Below are 21,044 nucleotides of genomic sequence, written 5' to 3'. Positions count from 1 at the left end.
ATCACTAGAGACAATTGCAGATCAATGGTTACCTCAAACTAAAAATTGAAGGTTAATTGTAAATTGGCACAAAGTTAATTGTTTAGAATGATGGAAATAATCTATATTTTCTTGAGAGCCATGGAAAGCCTGACTCCAGATATCAGCCAAGTATAAAAGCCTGACATTCTGAGAACACTGACTTGCTTCTTTCTAGATGGGTCCTAAGTTTCTCTCACTAGAGTTTGTTTCATTCTTGCCTTAGAGAAATAAACCAGACACAGCTGGATTTCAAGGCCATAGCTCTGAAGGTTAATTCTTTTCACATAACAGTGCAAGAGACCACCAGCCATGGGAATTTTACCACTAATAGTTACATTCCTTTCTCTACATAGCACTTAAGCATTTTTATAAAATCACAAGTTAAATGTTTACTCAGTAATACAATTTTAGAAACATTTAAGTTGTATTATAATGCTTTTATAATCCAAGATTAGAAAAAAGGAAGAGGGGAAACAAGGGTCCACTCAGCCACAATCCGAGTAATAATGGCTCTACAGCAAATTAGATTACACTTGATACAAACTCTCCAGAGAGGGCTCTCTACTAGAATCATAATTTAGAGGAAAATTCTAGAAAACTGAGACCTAAATCAAAAGCACAAGTGAAAAAAAAGTCATAATAACAAAGGAAAAGATCTAAGATTTGACTGAATCACAATGGAATGCTAGTGAGTTTAAATAAAACCAAGTAAGGTAAAGATCTTTCAGAATTATGATAATAAATGTATCTGTATTCCTGGTGACGAAATCTGTCACCTAAAATGTGATCAAATTTAAGTTCATCTATAGCTTTATTCTACGTTTTGGGTGACAACTCAGAAAAATAAAAATTGATTAAAATACTTACTATAGTAGCCATATAATACTGTATCCTCAATCTGTCTGCTGACATTAGCATTAGCCCAGGCCTAGGATTAAAAAAAGGAAAGAGCAGATATATTAATGAAGCATCCATTTTCTTAATAATGTGAGCTTATCATAACTTAGACTCACTTAAAAACTTATCAATTCAACTACCGTATCTATTCAAGTATAACGTGTACCCATGTATAACACACACCCCTAATTTTCGATTAAACATTGGTATAAAATTTTGTTTCACACCAAGCATTTTAATTGACAAAAAAAGTTGTTGAACACGTGCGGCCATGATAAAAATCATTTATTGACAACGTAAACTGGTGTAAACACAATACCGAAATAAAATTACCAGTAACAATATTTATTTAAAATGCTTCCGAGTCAGATTCATCATCAGATACACTAAAGAGTTGTTCCCATTCTTTTCGAGTTAATTTTTCATCAGTGTCCCAATTGGCAGGAATATCTGTTTCTCCAGTTTCTTCGCTTTCTTCTGAGTCTGAATTTCACAGCAGGTCATCTTCTGTACTGTCCATTTGACTGCTGATGCCTGTCTTCAAAAAACTCTTGATGATCATTTCTTTTGGTATGTCTTCCCATGATATTTTAACCCAGGATGCCACGAGAGATAGGCCAGGTTTCTTGAAGGTTTTTTTTTTATTCACCGTCGCAGACAGTGCGCAGCTACAGCCCGGAAAAGGCGCAGTGTGAACTCACAATTCGCCTGCGCCCTCATTGGACTGGCTGCCACTGCCAAACCACCCAGCCCTCATTTATAACTCACACCCAAACTTTGATTTCTTTTTTTGGTAGAAAATTTTGAGCGTTGTACTCGAATAAATACGGTAGGTGCGGTCTGTGATTCAAAAAGTGAGAATCAGGATGGAGAGATAATAAGATATGGTGCTTGCCTTGCACACAGTGACAACCAGGTTTGATCCCTGCACCCTGGTCCACTGAGCCTGCCAGGGGTGATTCCTGAAGAAGAGACAAGGGTTGGAAGGACCAGTCATTGGTAAGATGTTTGCCACAATAGTGGAGTAGTGTAGTTAGGATATAGAATTATAATAACAATGACAGTTGAAACTTATCACTCTATATAAGGACTGGGTACAGAAAGGAGAAAAAGTGATCTGCATGGGAACCTCTTCATTAACAGTAATGCAAACCACTGTCAGAAAGGAAAAAAGGAAGAAAAGAGAGAGAAGTAAAATGTGTGTTCTAGAGGGGGACAGGGGAGAGGGCGGGAAGGAAAATGGGGACATTGGCGGTGGGAAATGGGCATTATTGAAGCGGGTGTACATCATATGACAGAAACTTAATCATGAACATCTTTGTAATGACAGTGTTTAAAGTAATTTAATTACTTAATTAAATTACTTTAATTAAAGAAAATAAAAAAAGGGGCCAGAACCATAGCACAGGGGTTGGGCATTTGCCTTGCACACAGAGGACCTGGGACGAACACAGGTTCAATCACTGGCATCCCATATGGTCCCCTGAGCCAGCCAGGACCAATTTCTGATCACAGAGCCAGGAATAACCTGAGTGCCGCCAGGTATGCCCCCCCCCCCAAAAAAAATTAAGATAAATATAGACCACTATAACTTGTAGAAAAAGGTAAAAGAATATAGGAAGGGGCTTGTGAGTCACCCAAAGTATTCTGGATTTTGTCCAAAGAACAGTAGTAAACAATGATAAATTTGTATTAGAAAATAACAAACAACTTTTATTTTAGTAAGAATTCGAGTATAACATGCATTTTAGTACTTAAAATAATCAGCATAAATTATTTATACAAGTAAAATAAATGTTTAAATGCTTAAATTACACACAAGTGTTTAAATTGCCAAACTTCAGAAACATTAAAGAATTTTATAAAGTGAAGCCAAACTGATACATAATGGTAACTTTTTGCTGAATATTCTAAATGTTCATCATACATAAAATTAAACCTGGAGCGTCTAAATGACTGATCACTTTTATTAAGTAGCAAGGATCTAACTAATCCAGGTAAGTCTTCTACAAACACATTAAGAGCTCAAGTCAGACTCCTGGGAAAATTTCAGCATTTAATTTTGTTTAGTTTGGGGGCCTCACTTGGCAGTGATCAGAACTCACTCCTGGAGGAAATTTAGGAACCAAATGAGGTGCTAGGGATGTGACCTGAGTTAGACACATAAAATGAATGAGCCTTACCTAATCTGTACTATCTCTTTGGTCCCAAATATAAAATAAAAAGTCTAAAATAGTTTTATAAAAATAAATCACTCCTTTAAAAATAAATAAACAAATACTGATGTGACCGGAGTGGTGGCAGAGTGGTAAGGCATCTGCCTTGCTGGTGCTAGCCTAGGACGGACCACAGTTGGATCCCAGGCATCCCATATGGTCCCCCAAGCCAGGAGCGATTTCCGAGCACATAATCAGGAGTAATCCCTGAGCATCATGGGTGTGGCCCAAAAACAAACAAAAAAAATAAATCTCTGACACAAAATGCACAATAAAATAGTATTTCTCTAATAGCAATAATCAAAGCCATAGAAACCAAAGAAGACTAAATTAGATTTTTAAGCATCTAAATAAATGCAGTTAAATATTGTCACCTGAAAATATTAAATACCAAACATTCCCTAATTAATCTGTATAAGTTCACACACACCCAGACTTGTCCATATCTATTTCTATATATGTGGACAGATATAGATGCCAATCAAAACCTCAATATTCTATGAGGTAGAGCATGTTTACATACTGATTCCTAGTGTCATCTAAAAGAAAAGAGAGGCAAAAAAGGCAGGAAATTTTCAAAGCACAAAATTTTATCTAATTGTGCCCTTTACCAATAAAATAATCATAAATAAGTTATTACAGTAGCCATTACTTAAATAAATGGAAAATTAAATAGTTTTGAGCAGGTTGCCTAACAACTATCTACCTATCCCAAATGAGACCTCTCCACCACTCAGTATGGAATGTTATCTAATTGCAATTACACATGAGATCAAGGAGTCCAAAGTCTCTCTGTTCAGCAATTGGAATATCCTAGCACCTCTTGAGTAGCTGTATTATGAACTGATACAACTTGGTTTAGTAGTAACCTACTTGCAAGCTATTCTCTCCTATATAACTAGAAAACAAAAAGAGAAAGTACTTCTATATATAAAAAAAATTCTACCTCTAGGAAAGCTCACCACTTTGCAGAATATCCTGTAAAAAACAACCTCAGACTAATATTCATTGCTTTTTTTCCCCCAAAAAAGCATATAATCCAATAATACTCACTCTTGAGCTACTTACAGAATTAAAAACTGGGACCACAGATAAGGATTCAAGTCAGTAGAGCAAATTCTTAGCATGCTCTCGTCCTGTTTATGGCACTGCAGAATTCTTTAAATACTGTTAGGTTCTGCACTCCAAGACTTACACCTCAAAAAAAAATCTTTGATAATAGGATGCCAATGGCAAGAGTCATAGAATCAAATCTACATAAATGCGACTACATCAAACTTAAAAGTTTCTGTATGGCAAAAGAAACACAGGCTAAAATTAAAAGAAAACTAACTGATTGGGAAAAAAAATTTTCACACAACACATCAGATAAAAGTTTGATATCTAGGATATACAAACACAAAGGTTAGCTCCAAAAATAAATAAATAAATAAACTAACAAAAAGTGAGGAGAAGAAATGAACAGACATTTCTCTAAATACCAAATGATAGCCAACAAACAAATGAAAACATGTCCATCATCACTTATCACTAGGGGAATCTAAATCAAGACAATAATATGGTACCATCTTATACCAGTGAGGATGGCACATATCAAAAACAATGGGGACAATCTCTGTTGGTGTGAATGTGATAAAAAGGAACTCTCATATCCATTGCTGATAGTAATGCTGTCTGTTCAACTCCTGTGGAAAACAGTATGGAGGGTTCTCAGTAAACTCAAAATTGAGCTACCTTATGACCCAGTGATCCCTCTCTTGGGATAAAAAGGATAGAAAGACATTTATCCAAAAGTTTGTATACACACCACTATTCATAGCAGCAATCAGTATAATTGCTAAGACTTGGAATCAACCTAGATGTCCGACAACAGATGAGGGAATCATAAAGATGTGGTACAAATAAACAATGGAATACTACACAATTGTAAGAAATGATACAATCGTGCAATTTGCAGCAACATGGATAGAACTAGAAAATATTATGTTAAACAAAGTAAGCCAGAAGAAGAAGATACAGAATGATATCACTTATTGGTGGTATTTAGAATAATTCCATGGAGAAACATAATAGACTAAATGGTAAATAGCCTGAACATCATAACTGCCAGGTTATAGTGAGGAGAAGGAAACAAATCAACTTGAAGAGGAGAAACACAAAGCCTTGACTCTCTTTTATACTACAAAGAAACCTGCAACAACAGAATCAGCTGTTGATCAGATGTCAACAGAATGTTGACAGATGAACAGGTGTCCAATCAACTTCTCACCATAAAGGCCTATAATAATGTTCTAATGATTTTATCCACAGAAACAGGTGCTGAATACATTTGGAAGCTAGAGAATCCCACTGAGGTGCTCACTATCAGTATGCCTTAGTGCCTTTTTTTTTCTTTTTGGGTCACACCCTGGTGATGCTCAGGAGTGACTCCTGGCCCTGTGCTCAGAAATCGACTCTGGCAGGCTCATGGGACCATAGGGATGCTGAGATTCAACCACTGTTGGTCCTGAATCAACTACTTGCAAGGCAAACACCCTACTGCTATGCTATCTCTCTGGCCCTGCTTAAATTTTTTTAATTTTTTTTGTTTGCTTGTTTGTTTTAGGGGCAACACCTTGTAACACTCAGGGGTTACCCTTGGCTATGCGATCAGAAATCATTCCTGGCTTGGCTTGGGGGACCAGAAGGGACGCCAGGGGATTGAACCAAAGTCCATCCTAGGCTAGCGCGGGCAAGGCAGACACCTTCAGGCTTGCGTCACTGCTCCGGCCCCCACAGTGGTTCTTGCAGATATGGGTTGACACCCTAACTTCACAAGTTAGTGCTCTATCATATTAAACTCCAAATACAGTGCTCAATAGGACAATGTCTTGACAAAATATTCCAAATTATCCATTTCTCTTCTGATTATATCTGCAACTAGCACATATGCTTAGACCCACAGAGACCACTGAAATAGGCAAATGCACACTAGACTTTTGTTACACCCATTCATCAGGTACAGTTTTGCAAATTACTATTTCTTTTTTTTTTTATTTTGTTTGGTTTGGTTTTGGTTTTTGGGTCACACCCAGCAGCACTCAGAGGTTCCCCTGGCTCTACGCTCAGAAATCACTCCTGGCAGGCTCGGGGGACCACACGGGATGCTGGGTTTCGAACCACCGACCTTCTGCATGCAAGGCAAATACCTTACTTCCATGCTATCTCTCCGGCCCCACTATTAAGTTTTTTCCTTTCTTTTCTTTCTCAACTCAATGTCATAATGTACAAGGTCCTTTTTAGAGAATGTATCCTGAACCAGAAACTGCAAAGGGTATTTTAAAGACAAAGAAAAAAAAAGTTGTTTCTAAGTGTCTTTAATTTGGTGCTAAAATTTTCCAGGTAAAGGGAAATTTAATCAAGTATCTATTTGCCTGTAATATACACAGCAGAAGAAAGAACAATTAGATGTTAGTTGTGAACAAAGCATTATGTCAGTACCATAACACAAATTTCAAAAATATCTCTAAGGAATTGACCAGTCATCCACACAGGGAAGAGGCTTCCCAGAAGGCCTTCTGGTGAAATATTCCTTGGGAGTATTCAAAACAGCAATCTGCACTAAGAATAGAGTATATCAGTGGACTTTCTGTCTGTCCTCCTTTTAGAAAAATAGAAATTCCTATTAATGGCACAACAGTTACTCCTGGCTCTGTGCTCAAAAATAGTGTCTGGCATGCTCAGGGGACCACATGGAATGCCAGGGATTGAAGCCGGGCCTGTCAGTGTTAGCTGCATGCACAGCAAATGCCCATCACTGTTATCACTCCAGCACTTTTTTTAAAAGAACATTTCGGAAGGATACAAATTTAATAGAAAAACAATGTGGACAGCCTTCCATGTCCACTCATCCGCCAGCTCCATAGACTCATTTTATTTTCAAGAGATTTAAACCAATCAGTAAAAAATCATGGGCACACCAACCTCACAGCTGAGAACAGGACATTCTTGGGAGAAGGAAGCAGAAAACTACCCAGTTTACCAAAGCTTCAGCAGTTGTACCCACAACCCACAACTGCAGTCACAACAATGGACCAACTGTGGTTTATAAGAGTATTATGCATTATGCCACAGAAAGGCAGAAAAACAGAGAACACACATAGAGCAGAATATACCCAATGGCCTTTCTCTGGTTCAGAATCCAGGGCAACCAACTCAGGTTCCTTTTGTTAGTTCTGGCTCTGCTCTCAAGAACTACTTCTAGAGGTACTGAGGACCTTATGGGATGCTGAGGATCCAACCGCATAAGCCATATGCAAAGCAAATGCCCTACCTGCTGTGCTCTGACTCCAGTCTACTATTTATTGCCAACCTTTTTGTTTGTTATTTTGGTTTTGGTCACAGCCAGCAACTCTCAAGGATTATACCTGGTCTACACTCAGTAATTACTCCTAGTGGTGCTTAGGGGACCATAAAGGTTGCTAGGGATCATAGCCAGGTCAGGCACATGAAAGGCAAATGCCTTACCCACTGCATTATCATTCCAGTCTCAATTTTTATTTTTATTTTTGCAAGCCCAACCTGTTCACCTGTTCAAGGTGATAACACCTGCAATGCTCCTTCTGCTCTCAAAACAATCCAAGAAATAGCACTGAGTGCCAGAATAACAGTATAGTGGGTTTAACATCTGCCTTGCATGCTGCCAAATCTGATATCCCATATGGTCCACCAATCTTGTCAGGAGTGATACCTGAGCACCGATCCAGGAGTAATTCATAAATACAGCAGGATGTGCCTCTGCCCCCCACACACACACAAAAAGAGAGATAGGATAAAACCTAGATGGTGAACCTATGGCATGCATGCCAGAGGTGGCAGGCACGCGGGAAGGGGTCCGCAATTAAAATATGCAGCGCAGCAGGAAGCGAGTGTGCTTTGCAGCTCACTTGGCAACAGGGCCGAACTGGCCATTGGGAGGACCGGGCATTGTGAATTAGTTTGGGCACTCAGGCTCAAAAGGTTAGCCATCACTGGGATAAGGGTTAAAGTGCATACCTTGCATGCAGCCAACCTGGTTCAATCCCTAGCACCACAAACAGTCCATTGAGCACAAACCCAAGAATAACCCCTGAACAGTACTGTGTATGACTCCAAGGTTAAAAAAAGAAAACGAAAAAAATTCTTTCTCCCACACAACTGATTGCTAGAATAAAACATATTTTACTAACTTTCAAATCATAGAATACTTCATCATCACAAATAAAAATACCTCTCTAGGACTGGAGCAGTGGCGCAAGCAGTAGGGAATTTGCCTTGCACACGCTGACCTAGGACAGACTGCATTTCGATCCATCGGCGTCCTATATGGTTTTCCAAGCCAGAAGTGATTTCTGAGAGAATAGCCAGGAGTAATCCCCAAGAATCATGGGGCGTGGCCCAAAAACCTCCAATAAAAAATGTCTCTCTACACCCTATACATTCTGCTCTCCTAAAGGTCAAAACTTGAAAAGCTGTAAGCATTAGCAACTGGTAATTTCTAATCTCGCTGTTTACACTTTACTAGGTTTTGCTTCAGTTTTCGCTTTTATTGGGATCATTAAACCTATAAAGTCAGAAAATCTAAAAAAATTTTCCACCAAAAGAAAGAGGAAAGAGGAAGGGAAGAAGGGGAGGGAAGGAAAAGCAAAAACAAAAAATGCTTTAAGATACTGAAATATTGCTTTAAAGTATCAAATTACAGAGAAAAATAATACTTTATGTAAGTTTTCATTTAAATGAAAACAGAAGTAAACAAATGTTAACTATATATCACTTAAGAATACTATCATTAAAATGAGAAAGAATTTTTGTTTTAATGAAGACAAAAGAATCTTAAGAATTCTTCCCTTCCAATTATTGGCATCATATTTCAAGTGACTACTGTTTTTATAGGTAAACTTGCTTCTGTAGGTAGGTTAATTCAAATGGTCTTCCATAAATTCACCCTGCTTGTCCTATCTCCAACCTCAGGTGAACAGTCTGAATCAGGGTCATGCATAAACTAATCCAAACAAGGCTGAGGTGAAACACCGTCTGGCAGTCTTCTACCTCATATGGAAAGCCAGCTGCCTGCCGAACTGACATTTTTATTAAGTACAGAGACCACCCTGGGTGGGGCAGTAAGGATAGATAGCTCAGGATATCCTGAGCCAGTCCCACCCAGGTTTACAAGGAAGACAATCTCTGTTTTGGGGTAAATGCAAGTTGTAAACAAACATACAAAGGAACCAGGGATGATCTTTGTTTTAGTAAAATAAGATGTAATCTAACAGCCTTCCTCTAGTAACAGATTTTGGTTTTGTTTCTGTTTTTTGGGGGGCCACAACCAGTGATGCTCAAGGCCTTATTGCTGCACCACCACTGCAAAGATCTCACAGATTTTAAAACAAAGAGGACAAAATGTGGCACAGTAAATCACATAGCTTTGCACATGTAAGGCCCTGAGTTTACCTGTTACCAAAAAGGGGAAAAAAAGAAAAGAAAAAACTCTAATACCAAAATACTACAGATTTAAGTTTGATCTTAAAACAAGTACATAATCTAAGAGGATAACTAGAAGTTCACGAGAAACTAAATTTTTTCAAATTTTGTGAGCATGTAAAAATACATGCCCACTGTTATCATATACATGTAAAATCACTTTACTTTTTCCTTTCATCTTTTGTGAGATAATTAGCACAAATGCCATTAATTATGTCAACCCTGACCCTCAGGTTATTTATGTTAAACTCTGGATAATAAAAGTGGCAGGGAAGCAAACAGAAAAAAAGCTTGGCTGATTCACTAAGATCCAAGAAGGCAGCTCAACATCCCTGGCTAAAAAAAATGCACTTTTAACTCTGACTTCTTGTGTGAAACTGCAATCTGAAACCCCACAGAATTATAGCCACAGCCCACAAAATATAAGTATTCTAACTTAAACACTCTTCTATTCAGATAAATATAATAATCATAGTACTCATAATGCTACTTCTCTATATGTAAAGATTTGTGTTTGTCTGTCTGAACCTTGTTTTTATGCCTTTTAAAATCACGATTAATGCTTACCTACTTCACAGGAGAATTAGCAAAATACCTTCGTAAAAGGGATTTAAAGTATGTAAAATACTAAGGGCAGAGTATGATACATAGTTAAGTATTCAACAAATGTTCCTTTACTATCTTCATACAATTTCACACATATTAAGAATTCCATTGGGCCCGGAGAGATAGCACAGCAGCATTTGCCTTGCAAGCAGCCGATCCAGGACCAAAGGTGGTTGGTTTGAATCCCGGTGTCCCATATGGTCCCCCATGCCTGCCAGGAGCTATTTCTGAGCAGACAGCCAGGAGTAGCCCCTGAGCACCGCCGGGTGTGGCCCAAAAACCAAAAAAAAAAAAAAAAAAAATTCCATTAATGCATGCAAAATAAACATATTACCAATATATTTAAAGCTAACTATAAGAATATTCTCAAATTATTTATGCCCACTTGACCCAATTCAGGACCTTATTTGAAACCTCACATTACTGAGATAAATGACAGAATTTTATTCAAAGTTTTAAGTACCTACTATGAATTGCACACTGGAGAAACAAGAACAACAAACAGCTCTTCCCTAATTGGAACTTTGCTAATAATAAATCTAAAATTCATTTCTATAAACAAACACTAACTCATAAATCTTCAAGTCCAATAGCTTAATTTTAAACAAGAGGCACTGGAGCTATGAACCTGACTTTAGTGATAGATAATGCCTAGCATGTAAGAAGCTTTAGGTTTCATCCCTAGTACCAGATGACCTAAATATTAAATATTAACACAAATAAAATTAAGTAAATAAAAATAAGAAACCTAAAGTCCAGAAAAGTTACATTTGGTCAAATATCTATGTTAGACAGTTAAGAGTCACACAAACTCAGATTATATACATCCCATTTATGTGTATTTTTCCCCTGCTGTATCATATTAACTGAAAATACTAAATATGATATAAATTAAAATTCTATCTGTGGGGGCCAATGAGGTGGCGCTAGAGGTAAGTGTCTGCCTTGCAAGCGCTAGCCAAGGAAGGACTGCGGTTCGATCCCCTGACATCCCATTTGGTCCCCGCAAGCCAGGGGCAATTTCTGAGTGCTTAGCCAGGAGTAACCCCTGAGCATCAAACGGGTGTGGCCTGAAAAACAAAAACAAACAAACAAACAAAAATTCTATCTGTGGTTAACAAAATATCTTATTTTGGTTTTGTTTTGGAACCACATCCAGTCATGCTCAGAGGTTACTTCTGGCTCTGCATTCAGGAACTAAATCTTGAATATAATCCTGGCAGGATTCAGGGGATCATATGGTATGGCAGGTATCGAATTAAGGTTGGTTGAATGCAAAATAGGTGCCCAATTCGTTGTATTATTTCTCTCTGGCCCTTAACCAAAGCTCTTCTAAGTAAATTATTTATTTATTAAATTAATGAAAATCAGGTAAAACTGGAAAAAATAACCTATTGAAGGTACAAAAATAAAATGTATGGTGATTAGTACATTCATCATCCTTGCACAGAGGCCATGCTAATTTTCTCTATATTGTTCCAAATTTCAGAAATATGTGCTAATAACATTATTGCTAATAATAAACTAAGTCAGAAATCTTTAAGTCCAATAGCTTAATTTTAAACAAGAGGCACTGGAGGAGGAGCAAGCACTGGGGATTAGTACATTCAGATTAATAAGCAGTATTTAACATATCTGGAGAAATGTCAGATTAATAGCCATATCAACGAAGAGTCTGTTTCTACTTTATGTGTTAACTGTCATATACTCAATCTCTTTGTTCATTTCCATTCTCTTCCTAAGAAACAAAACAAAGATGACATATAATAAACTTAGCTACCTAGCCAAAGAATTAGACAGTACAGTAGTTAAAGAGCATACCTTACCTGCAACTGAACAGACTTAATCCCTAGCACCATACATCACTGGTATATCAAAAGGGATAGCCCTACAGGTTGCTAGGCATAGTACAGAACAAGCAGATGGTCCACAAAGTATCTTGAATTTGAACCATGGGTCAGTCAGCCAACAATTTCCAAGAGGAATCCTTGTTCCTCCTGAACACTATTTAGGAATCACCACCCCCAAAAAATTACAAAACTTTTAAAAGAAAAAATATCATATAATATGACAATAATCAATAATTACCTTAAATGTACCATTTTGATTTTTCATGTAAGACACCAAAAAAATATCCACTGGTAGAAGTGCTGATGTAATAAGTGCAATAGCCAAAGAAAAAATTGCTGTTATGGTGGAGACAACTTCACTTTCCCGCTGACTTTGGTATTTACGAACATAAATCCAGCAGAATGCCAAAATAGCCTGAAATGACATATAAGAAATATTCTGTTACTGTTCTGCAGGTATCCTTTGAAACCAACTATAATATGGATTTCAAAAAGAAAGGTTGAGGAGAGAGAAAAAGAAAAAAGAAAGTAAAGATCGAATATCTCAAGAAGCCACCATTCCTGTAACTTTAAGAATTTTTAGTTTGTTTCAAAACCTTTTTCATAAATTCAATAAACATACACACAAATAAATATTATTAATAACACTGTAGTTTGTAGTTTCCAGATAATGTTCACCAAATATAGTATAAACATTGATTTCAACATATCCTAACTACAAATTAGTTGAATACTTTTCTAATATAGATCTGTATCTGTCCAATCTAAACTAGTTGTTCTCTCCTATATTTATTATTGAAGTACAGGATTGATACAACTTGAAATTTAACTTCTACACATCATGACAGTTCAAGAGTAAGTTGCATTCAGCTAAAGATTAACTACCAATAATCATTAGGTAACTGACATATTAAAATTCAAATTTTATATAGAATTAAAGAAACACAAACACTAGAAATGATACATGTGCATTGTGAGGAACTTTCAAGTAGAAATAAGTTGACATTTTGAATAATCTTTAGGCATTTTTGTTAGCGTATATCTTCTTACTATACACTATGACTTTATTTTCTGATCATCAGGAAGATGATCTTACGTGAGATTGCAACTGCTCTAGGAATTACATTTTGAGAACCTCTGTGTAGTAGACTGCACAGATATTATTAAATCAGACACTGCCAATTTTGGCTGTGTTCAAATTTATGGAAATGCTTTTTAAATACAGAAAGCAGATCCCCAAATAAGATCATTTAGTACTGGTCAGTATTTTTCCTTATCAGTATCATAATGAAATAACAATACTACTGTCCTGACATGGAAATGCTTTTTAAATACAGAAAGCAGATCCCCAAATAAGATCATTTAGTACTGGTCAGTATTTTTCCTTATCAGTATCATAATGAAATAACAATACTACTGTCCTGACATGTAACCTGATTCTTTTGTGAATGATTCCCAGCATTTCTTCAATATGAAGTACTCTGACCCTTTCTCGGGACTGGTAAATTGAAATGACACTAATTGTCAAAATAAACAAAAGGAAACTATCTTTTCAAGAAAAGGCAACTGACCATATGCATCCTCAATGATAAAAGCCAAGCTTTCAAGTAAAAACTGAAAATTTGGAAAATTTGACAATTTCTCAAATCTTATTTATCAAACTTTTCTTCTGACAAAATCAGTGGTGATACTAAAGAATGTCAAACTTTCAAGTAAAAACTAAAACTTTGGAAAAATCCAACTATTTGACAATTTCTCAGATCTTATTTCTCAAACTTCCTCCTGGTAAAATCAGTGGTGATACTAATGAGTGTGTTACTTTGGTGATGTGATAAAATGTATCATATTGGGGAGATTTACAGTACTCAGGAAACCAGCATTTTCTTTTTTTTTTTAATATAATTTTTATTTTGATCATAGTGTCTTACATATTGTTGACAATAACATTTTAGGTACATATTTACATAAAATCAGGGGGGATTCCCATCCCCAAATTGCCCTCCCTACCCCTCCATTTTTGTCCTACCTCCCATTTCCTCTTTCCTCACCCCCAGGGCGGCTAGAATATGTGGTCCCCTCTGTATCCAACCCACTACTTAGTAGTCTTGCACCTGTTTGGTCTTGATGCCTCCCTTATCTCCCCCTCTAACTGTAGGCAGGACTAGCTAGTAGTTCAAGTTGCGTGGTTTTGCCTGAAAAGGAGGAGATAAATAAACTGGGGTAAGAGTCTAATACTCCTAAAATGGGTGGAATCCTTCTAGAGGCTCTCATCATCAATTTGGGAGATGAAGGAGAGAAAGAAGGTGAAACACTCCACCAGTACCAAAAAAAGTGTCAATTATCCAGTGAGGACTCCAGCTATATCGATAAGCACCACAAAAAACAGACAAAAAACAAAGCAAAACAAACAAACAAAAAACAAAACAAAAACAAACAAACAAACCAAAAGCACGCCATGGTCTTGAAATAAGAAACATGGCATAGCACATAACGAAGGAAAAGAAAAGAATAGAAAAAAAATAAGTATAATTGGGGACAACGATTTCAATAATCACACCCAAACAGAAAAATTGACCAAAATAGATAGGTAAATAAAAATAATAATAACAATAATAAATGAAGGTAAAAGATATATATATGTATATATATACAGCATTTTCTAAAAGGAGCAATGAATGTATTATGAAACCATGTATGAGCGGGGCTGGAGCCTTAGCACAGTGGGGAGGACATTTGCCTTGGACACAGCTGACACAGGTTAGATCCCTGGCAACCCATATAGTCTCCCAGCACTGCCAGGAGTGATTTCTGAGTGCAGAGCCAGAACAAGGAGTAATCCTGAGCTCCAACAGGTGTGGCCCAAAAATAACAAGGACAAATATATAACCTATATGTTGTAGGGGTGCTGAAGAGATAGTGAAGGGTAAAGGTAAAGTCAGCCCTGGTTTGATTCCCAGCATCACCAAATTTTCCTCTCCAGTCCCTCACCCCCACCACCCATTCCACCATATTGCTAGGTGGGGTTCTGAGAGCCCTGAGAAGCAAAAGAATGCAGAGATAATCTCCTGCACCTTTGAATGGCTAAGAGGATGTAGAATCCCTTGGCATGACCCACAACTCCTTAGTATCGCTTGGGGCACAGACACACAAAAACTTGGCATGACCACCCAGAACTCCATATCGCTTGGGACATATACGAGTGCACGCAAACAGGAAAATCCATTTAAAGTATAGTATATAACAAGGAATTTAATATGAAGACAAAAAAAAACTCATTGATAAATTTTAGGTTCCATATTGCAAGTAACAGTGAAGATTCTATCTTAGTTTGGATCTGACATCAAAAAGCATCCAAAATTATCTTAAGCAGTGCTTTCCAAGTATGTCAACAGTCTTCCCGTCCCAGATTCTGAAATGAGGTTGGTGGAGGGAAGGAGAGGTAATAATAACTTAGGTGCACTAAAGGGGGCTTTCCAACAATTATCACTGAAAAATTATCTTCACATATTTCAAAGCAATTTAACACATCTCAAAAGATTGAATATAGAATCATATAACAATCTTCTAATGAAAAAACCTAAACACTCACCCTTGGTCTGCTTTCTAGTCTAACGTCCAGTCTCAAGTTATTACATTCCTTCTCTTTTGATTTTACTACAATATAGCCAATCAAATTAGTAACCTTAACTGTGTTCCTTTCTTTTTGTTCCTCTATTTAAAGGCTACCACAATTCCACTTTCTCCCAACATTATTTTCTATTCTCACCTCTTAATAAAATTAATTTTGGTTTCCAGTACTTAAAATATGGATTCTATAAACTTTATGTATGGCCCTTTATTCTTCAAAAACAAATGGAATTGGCCTAGAAAAATTAGGATCACTCCAAAGACAGGACTGGATAGCTTTGGAGATTTGAGTCAAACTTCAATGTTACCATTCTCTACCAGCATGTTCCAAAGTTAAGGAAATATTATCTTCTAGGAGAAAGAACATACTTTCCTTTGTTTATAATTGACCTATTATAAAATTCTGGTTTAGCCTCAGATCTATATGCAATTTAAGTGCCACCACTCTCCAATCCCAAAGGACCCTGGCTCCCCATCTCTCCCAATATCCTATCCTTCTCTGGGATCACCTTAAATCTAAGAATCAATTTTGTGTTGAACTCTTCCTATACTTTAATAATTCCTATTTCACATATAAATAAAACCATCCCATAACTTCCAGTTTTTCTTTCACTTCCTTATTTCACTTAGCATAATCCCTTCCAGGCCTACCATTTTACATTTTACCCCACAGGTCCATTTCAGCTTTTCTTAAGTAGCCACTTCTTTTATTACTCTGCTCTGAAAACGAACAAATTGCATCTATCTGTAGTGACCTAAGTAAACATCAAGTAATTTTGGATTCCCGAACTGAGGGAGATTCAGAAATCTTTGTTTGCTTTCGTGATGCCAAAAAATTCCCATTGGGACAGGAAGAAATGGGATGCAATGACAAGAGTTGGGGGTGAGGGGAGCAAATAAGGAAACGAACTCATAAATAAACCTAAGGATTGTAAGATGGTCTAGGGAACTTGAAAAAAAAAGGCGGCCAGGTTTTGCTCTCAAACAAACAGGCAAAGGAGGCACCGGAGAAGGGACAGGTAAAAGAATCCCCTGACGAGTGAGGTTGAGCCATAGAAGACTGGAGGGAGAAAGAAACCTGGACCAGTGGGCGTCCGCTGGCCCTGCCACCACCAAAGCCGGCCAGGCGGGTGTCCTCCGCCTACGAGGCCCCAGGAGCAGCGCAGGCTCGCGGGCTAAACACCCCGCAGCTCCACTCCCCCAAGGTCAGTCCCTGCCCGAACCCAGCCACCCGCTCACCCGCGCCGACCCCCTGGCCCGGGAGCACCGGAAGGAGCCTCCCGCAGACAGGCGAGGACGGGGCGGAGCGAGGAGCGTCTCCCACCGTCTCCCCTACCCAGGGAAACCTCGTCCAAGCGCCTCCCCTACCAGCAGTAAAAGGCCGAATATGCACCAGCCGATCACCAGATCCGCCGAAGCCGCGCCAGCAGCCGCGGCCGCCATCTTCGCTTCCGGCCCCACACGCAGCGCGAAGGGGGAAGGGAACTGGAGGGAGGGGGGAAGAGGCGAGCGAGTGGGACGCGCCGGCCGCGCACCCTAAAGGTTAAAGGGCCGACGGGCGGAGCTAATGGTTGCCTAGGAGATGGGCCGCCGGCGTCGCCAGGCGCAGGACCTTCTGGGTAGTACGGACGTGCCCGGACGCCGTGACGTCATTTCCGGTCTCGTCTCGCGTGGAGACCCTGCGTCGCGTCGTCTCTCAGCCACCCGGGCCTCATCGGGATCTGGGATGCGGCCTCCACTGGAGAGGCCACCTCGATCGCTGAGGAACCTGGGGGGAATCTATTTCTCAGTTCCAAGGCGTCCTCACTTCTTTCGGGAAGGAAGTTTGTCCTTACTAGACAAGGCCAAATGGGCCATGGAATGAGCAGAACGACTGTGGACTGCTAGAAAGAAGGAGGATTGATGGGGAAGAAAAGGCTTACCAGTTTGTTGACCGATGGCACACTTAGTGATTGGGACCTCGCTTCCCAGGTCGCTGCATATCTTCAGGTTAAGGCCTTCTATATAAAATCTGTGCAGGCCTGTGGTTTTTTTCCACACTCACTTTACACCTCATCTTTGGGTTTGTAAACATGACCATAGTGATGTTGCACCCCCTGTGATAATTCTGCAGTGGCCAAACAAATACTGCAATACCTCCTGAGTGGAGCCGAAAGAATTCCTGGTATAACTGTGTCTAAGTGACCTGTGAAGAATGAAGTAAACTAATACAACACAGAACAACTGCAACAAACTCCATTTTATTATGCGATGAAAAGGTATTCCATATGTTCCCTACTAAACAGACTTCAGGCTGAAATCCTGCAGTGAGAGAAGTGTCCCTAACAAGACAGAATCAAGAAGCGAAATTTGAATTGTGATGTGTATCTGCAAATGTTTCACAGAAATATGTCTATTATATATAGGCAGTCGCTTAAATTTCAGCTTTAAATCATTTCATTGTACTATTCCATATCTTCTCGCTAAATTCTCCTGATGATCTGGCTTGGAAGAAAGGTCTAATTACCATAGGTCATTTTTCTTTCACTTGATTTAAATCCACACTTAGAAAACGATAGTACCCAACTAGAAAAACAATGTAGTGAGTAGGGTCGTTGCTTTAATGCAGTGAACACGACTTTGATTCTCATTATCCACACAGTCCCCTGAGCAACGCAGAGCCAGGAATAAGCCTAGATCACTACTGGATGTCACCCAGAAACCAAAATAAATAAAGTACACACACCAAAAGTATTTGGAAGTGAGTCTCTGCGAATGCAGCATTCTAACACTACCATCAAAATAATCAGACCTTTTTGGATCTCTAGAGAGGACGATTTTCAGCCTCAACTACAGTTAAGTACAGTTCATTAAATTGACCTGAACCAAGAACCTTACCATAAGGTGATATGAGATATTCTTTACTAGATTCACATCCCACCCAAAGATTCCCCACACATATGCCAGTTTTAAGGTTAAAGATGTTGATTCGTAGACCAATTTTCAGAAAAATCTCTTCAATCTATCATTGCCCCACTCCATTTATAGAAATTTTATGACTCGAAATCTAAGATTTATAGAATAAATTTCTACACTCTGTGTGTGTGTGTGTGTTGTTGTTGTTGTTGTTGTTGTTTTAGGGACATTCCTAGCAAAGCTTAGGTGACTTGCCTCAGAGCTCAGGATTCACTTCTAGTGGACTCAGGATTGTATAGGATGCTAAGGATTGAATCAGATCAGGAACAAGCAACACAAGTTCCCTTCTCTGTAGTATCATTGCAGATTTTCTTTTTTAAATTCTGCCTGTAAAGGAAAGAGGCAGAATATGAAATACTATATTCTTCTCTATCACTTAAAATTTTATTGAAATTTGAGCTGGATTGGTGGTGCAAGCGATAGGGCATTTGCCTTGCAGGCACTAACCTAAGACAGAGCAACCATGGTTCAATCCCCCGGCATCCCATATGGTCCCCCAAGTCAGAAGCAATTTCTGAGCGCATAGCCAGGAGTTAACCCTTCAGCATCACTGGGTGTGGCCCAAAAAGCAAAAAAATTAACAAATGTATGGGAAATTTGAGTTATACTAAACTGAACTCAGTATAAAGTTTTTTTTCTTTAAATTGTTTTTATTAAAATATTATCTTTAAGAACTTTGCTCACAAACATAATTACAGTTGGGTTCAGTCACAAAAAAGAACACCCCTCTTCACCAGTGTAACATTCCCATCACCTATGTCCCCAATTAAGTAGTTCTTTATTTACCCAGAAAGCTACAAGGTTGACACACTTCACTGTAGAATTTGTAATGTTCTCTTGTGGGCTTCAGGAGTGTTACTTTACTATCAAATTTTAAAGCATCCTGACATTTGCATACTCAAAACATTTGAATAAGTTTAAAAAGAGATGATAGAATTTTGCAATTGGTTTCCCTTTAATCTGAAAGGAATTTCAATTATTGTCTTGCATACAGGAGCTGTGTTATGGGCCAATTCTATTTTATATTTCAGTTCTTCTATAAAATTAAGTTTGCTTATTCTTTTATAAGGTAGCATCCTTCCCCCCAAACTTTATTCATGGGCAGTCTTTATTAAACAATTAGGAACCATTTTAACAGTGAGTCTTCAGATTATATTTAAATATATTTTAACAGTACTTGACAGTCTTATTGTGTTTTATGTGGCATATATAATAGAACTTCAGAGCATAATGACTTTTTTAAAGGCCTAGCAGAAGGTTTAATAAGCTTTTCTTCTTCTTCTTCTTCTTCTTCTTCTTCTTCTTCTTCTTCTTCTTCTTCTTCTTCTTCTTCTTCTTCTTCTTCTTCTCTCTCACTCTCTCTTTTTTTAAGGATAGGAGTTAAAGAAATACAGTAAAAATGATGTTAGAGTGGCAACTATTGTTTGCATAGGCCCAGAAAAATATGGGAGACATGGAAAGGAAAAGCCTTGGTCTAAATACAAGGAGACCTAACCCCTAAAGTTTTCTGGCATAAGACCAACTCTAGGCTCCAGGCATACTAGGTTGCCCAACCCAAGTTATTGTCTGTAATGCCAATAAACATTTTATTTCTGTATAGTCTCTGTTGTTGGTGTCAGGTTTCTGTAGTTAAAGATCCTGTGCATATCCTACATCGAAGTCAGGATGATGTGGAGTATCCTCTAGTTCCACCTCACAATTAGAAGACAATGCGGAGAGCCCTGCCCTAAAAGCAGGTTGTTGTTGTTGTTGATAATTCTTCTGGGTGTTAAAGGAGCCCTCTTTGGAGTAGGTTGATGTCAGGGCAGTGGTAGGGTCTTCCCTGATAGAGGATTGCTTCCAGGTAATGTTATTGACAACCGTGGTTGTTTCAAAGATGGATTCCCTGGTTCAGTGGTAAATGGACAATGCCTGTTCTTCTGTGGTCTGAGTCAGGTCATTATGACAATGTTCAGGGTGTAAGGTCCCACTGCATTACAAGATATGTGTGTGCCTATCTCTATTAGGTAAAAACTTGTTTTTATGTATAGTATTTTCTAATTTTAATGTGCCTATGCAAATGAGGAACAATGCCACGTAGCATTATTGGTGCATAAGGAGGCCGCTGGAACAAGTCCAACAATCCCTGTAATTTGGTTTTAACATAAGCTCTGAACTGAGGGACTCTTCTATCAGAATTTCTTATTGAACAGATCACAAAGAGAAGAACAGGCAAAACATTTGAGAAAATTGTCACTGTATAAGTGAATATTCAGTAAGAGTTATAGCTGTTAAGGGAATACATATAAGATATTCAAAAGATATATATGTGCCCCTTTTATGTCTTTTAAAGAGTTGGGGGGAGGTGGTAATTCAGTGCACAACTTCAGTCTGT

At 38.3% G+C, this 21,044-nt stretch overlaps 1 protein-coding gene and 1 non-coding gene across 2 annotated transcripts in view; both read right to left on the bottom strand.

The window, feature by feature from the left end:
• LMBRD1 (LMBR1 domain containing 1) overlaps window positions 1-17,317 on the bottom strand; it is a 100,322-nt gene extending 83,005 nt beyond the window's left edge. Inside the window, exons 1-3 of the mRNA XM_049776870.1 lie at window positions 17,084-17,317; window positions 12,327-12,503; window positions 889-949 (exon numbers count right to left, since the gene is read on the bottom strand). Coding sequence (XP_049632827.1) covers window positions 889-949; window positions 12,327-12,503; window positions 17,084-17,158 — 313 coding nt within the window. The 5' untranslated portion in view covers window positions 17,159-17,317. The remainder of the gene's footprint in view (window positions 1-888; window positions 950-12,326; window positions 12,504-17,083) is intronic.
• LOC126014540 (U6 spliceosomal RNA) lies at window positions 11,643-11,746 on the bottom strand. Its single transcript, XR_007497583.1, has one exon. It is a non-coding gene; the product is annotated as a U6 spliceosomal RNA (small nuclear RNA).
• Window positions 17,318-21,044: the final 3,727 nt, after the last annotated feature.

Source organism: Suncus etruscus, chromosome 7 (genome assembly GCF_024139225.1).
Source record: "Suncus etruscus isolate mSunEtr1 chromosome 7, mSunEtr1.pri.cur, whole genome shotgun sequence".
NCBI classification, from domain to species: domain Eukaryota; kingdom Metazoa; phylum Chordata; class Mammalia; order Eulipotyphla; family Soricidae; genus Suncus; species Suncus etruscus.
This window is presented reverse-complemented; position numbering and strand designations above follow the sequence as displayed.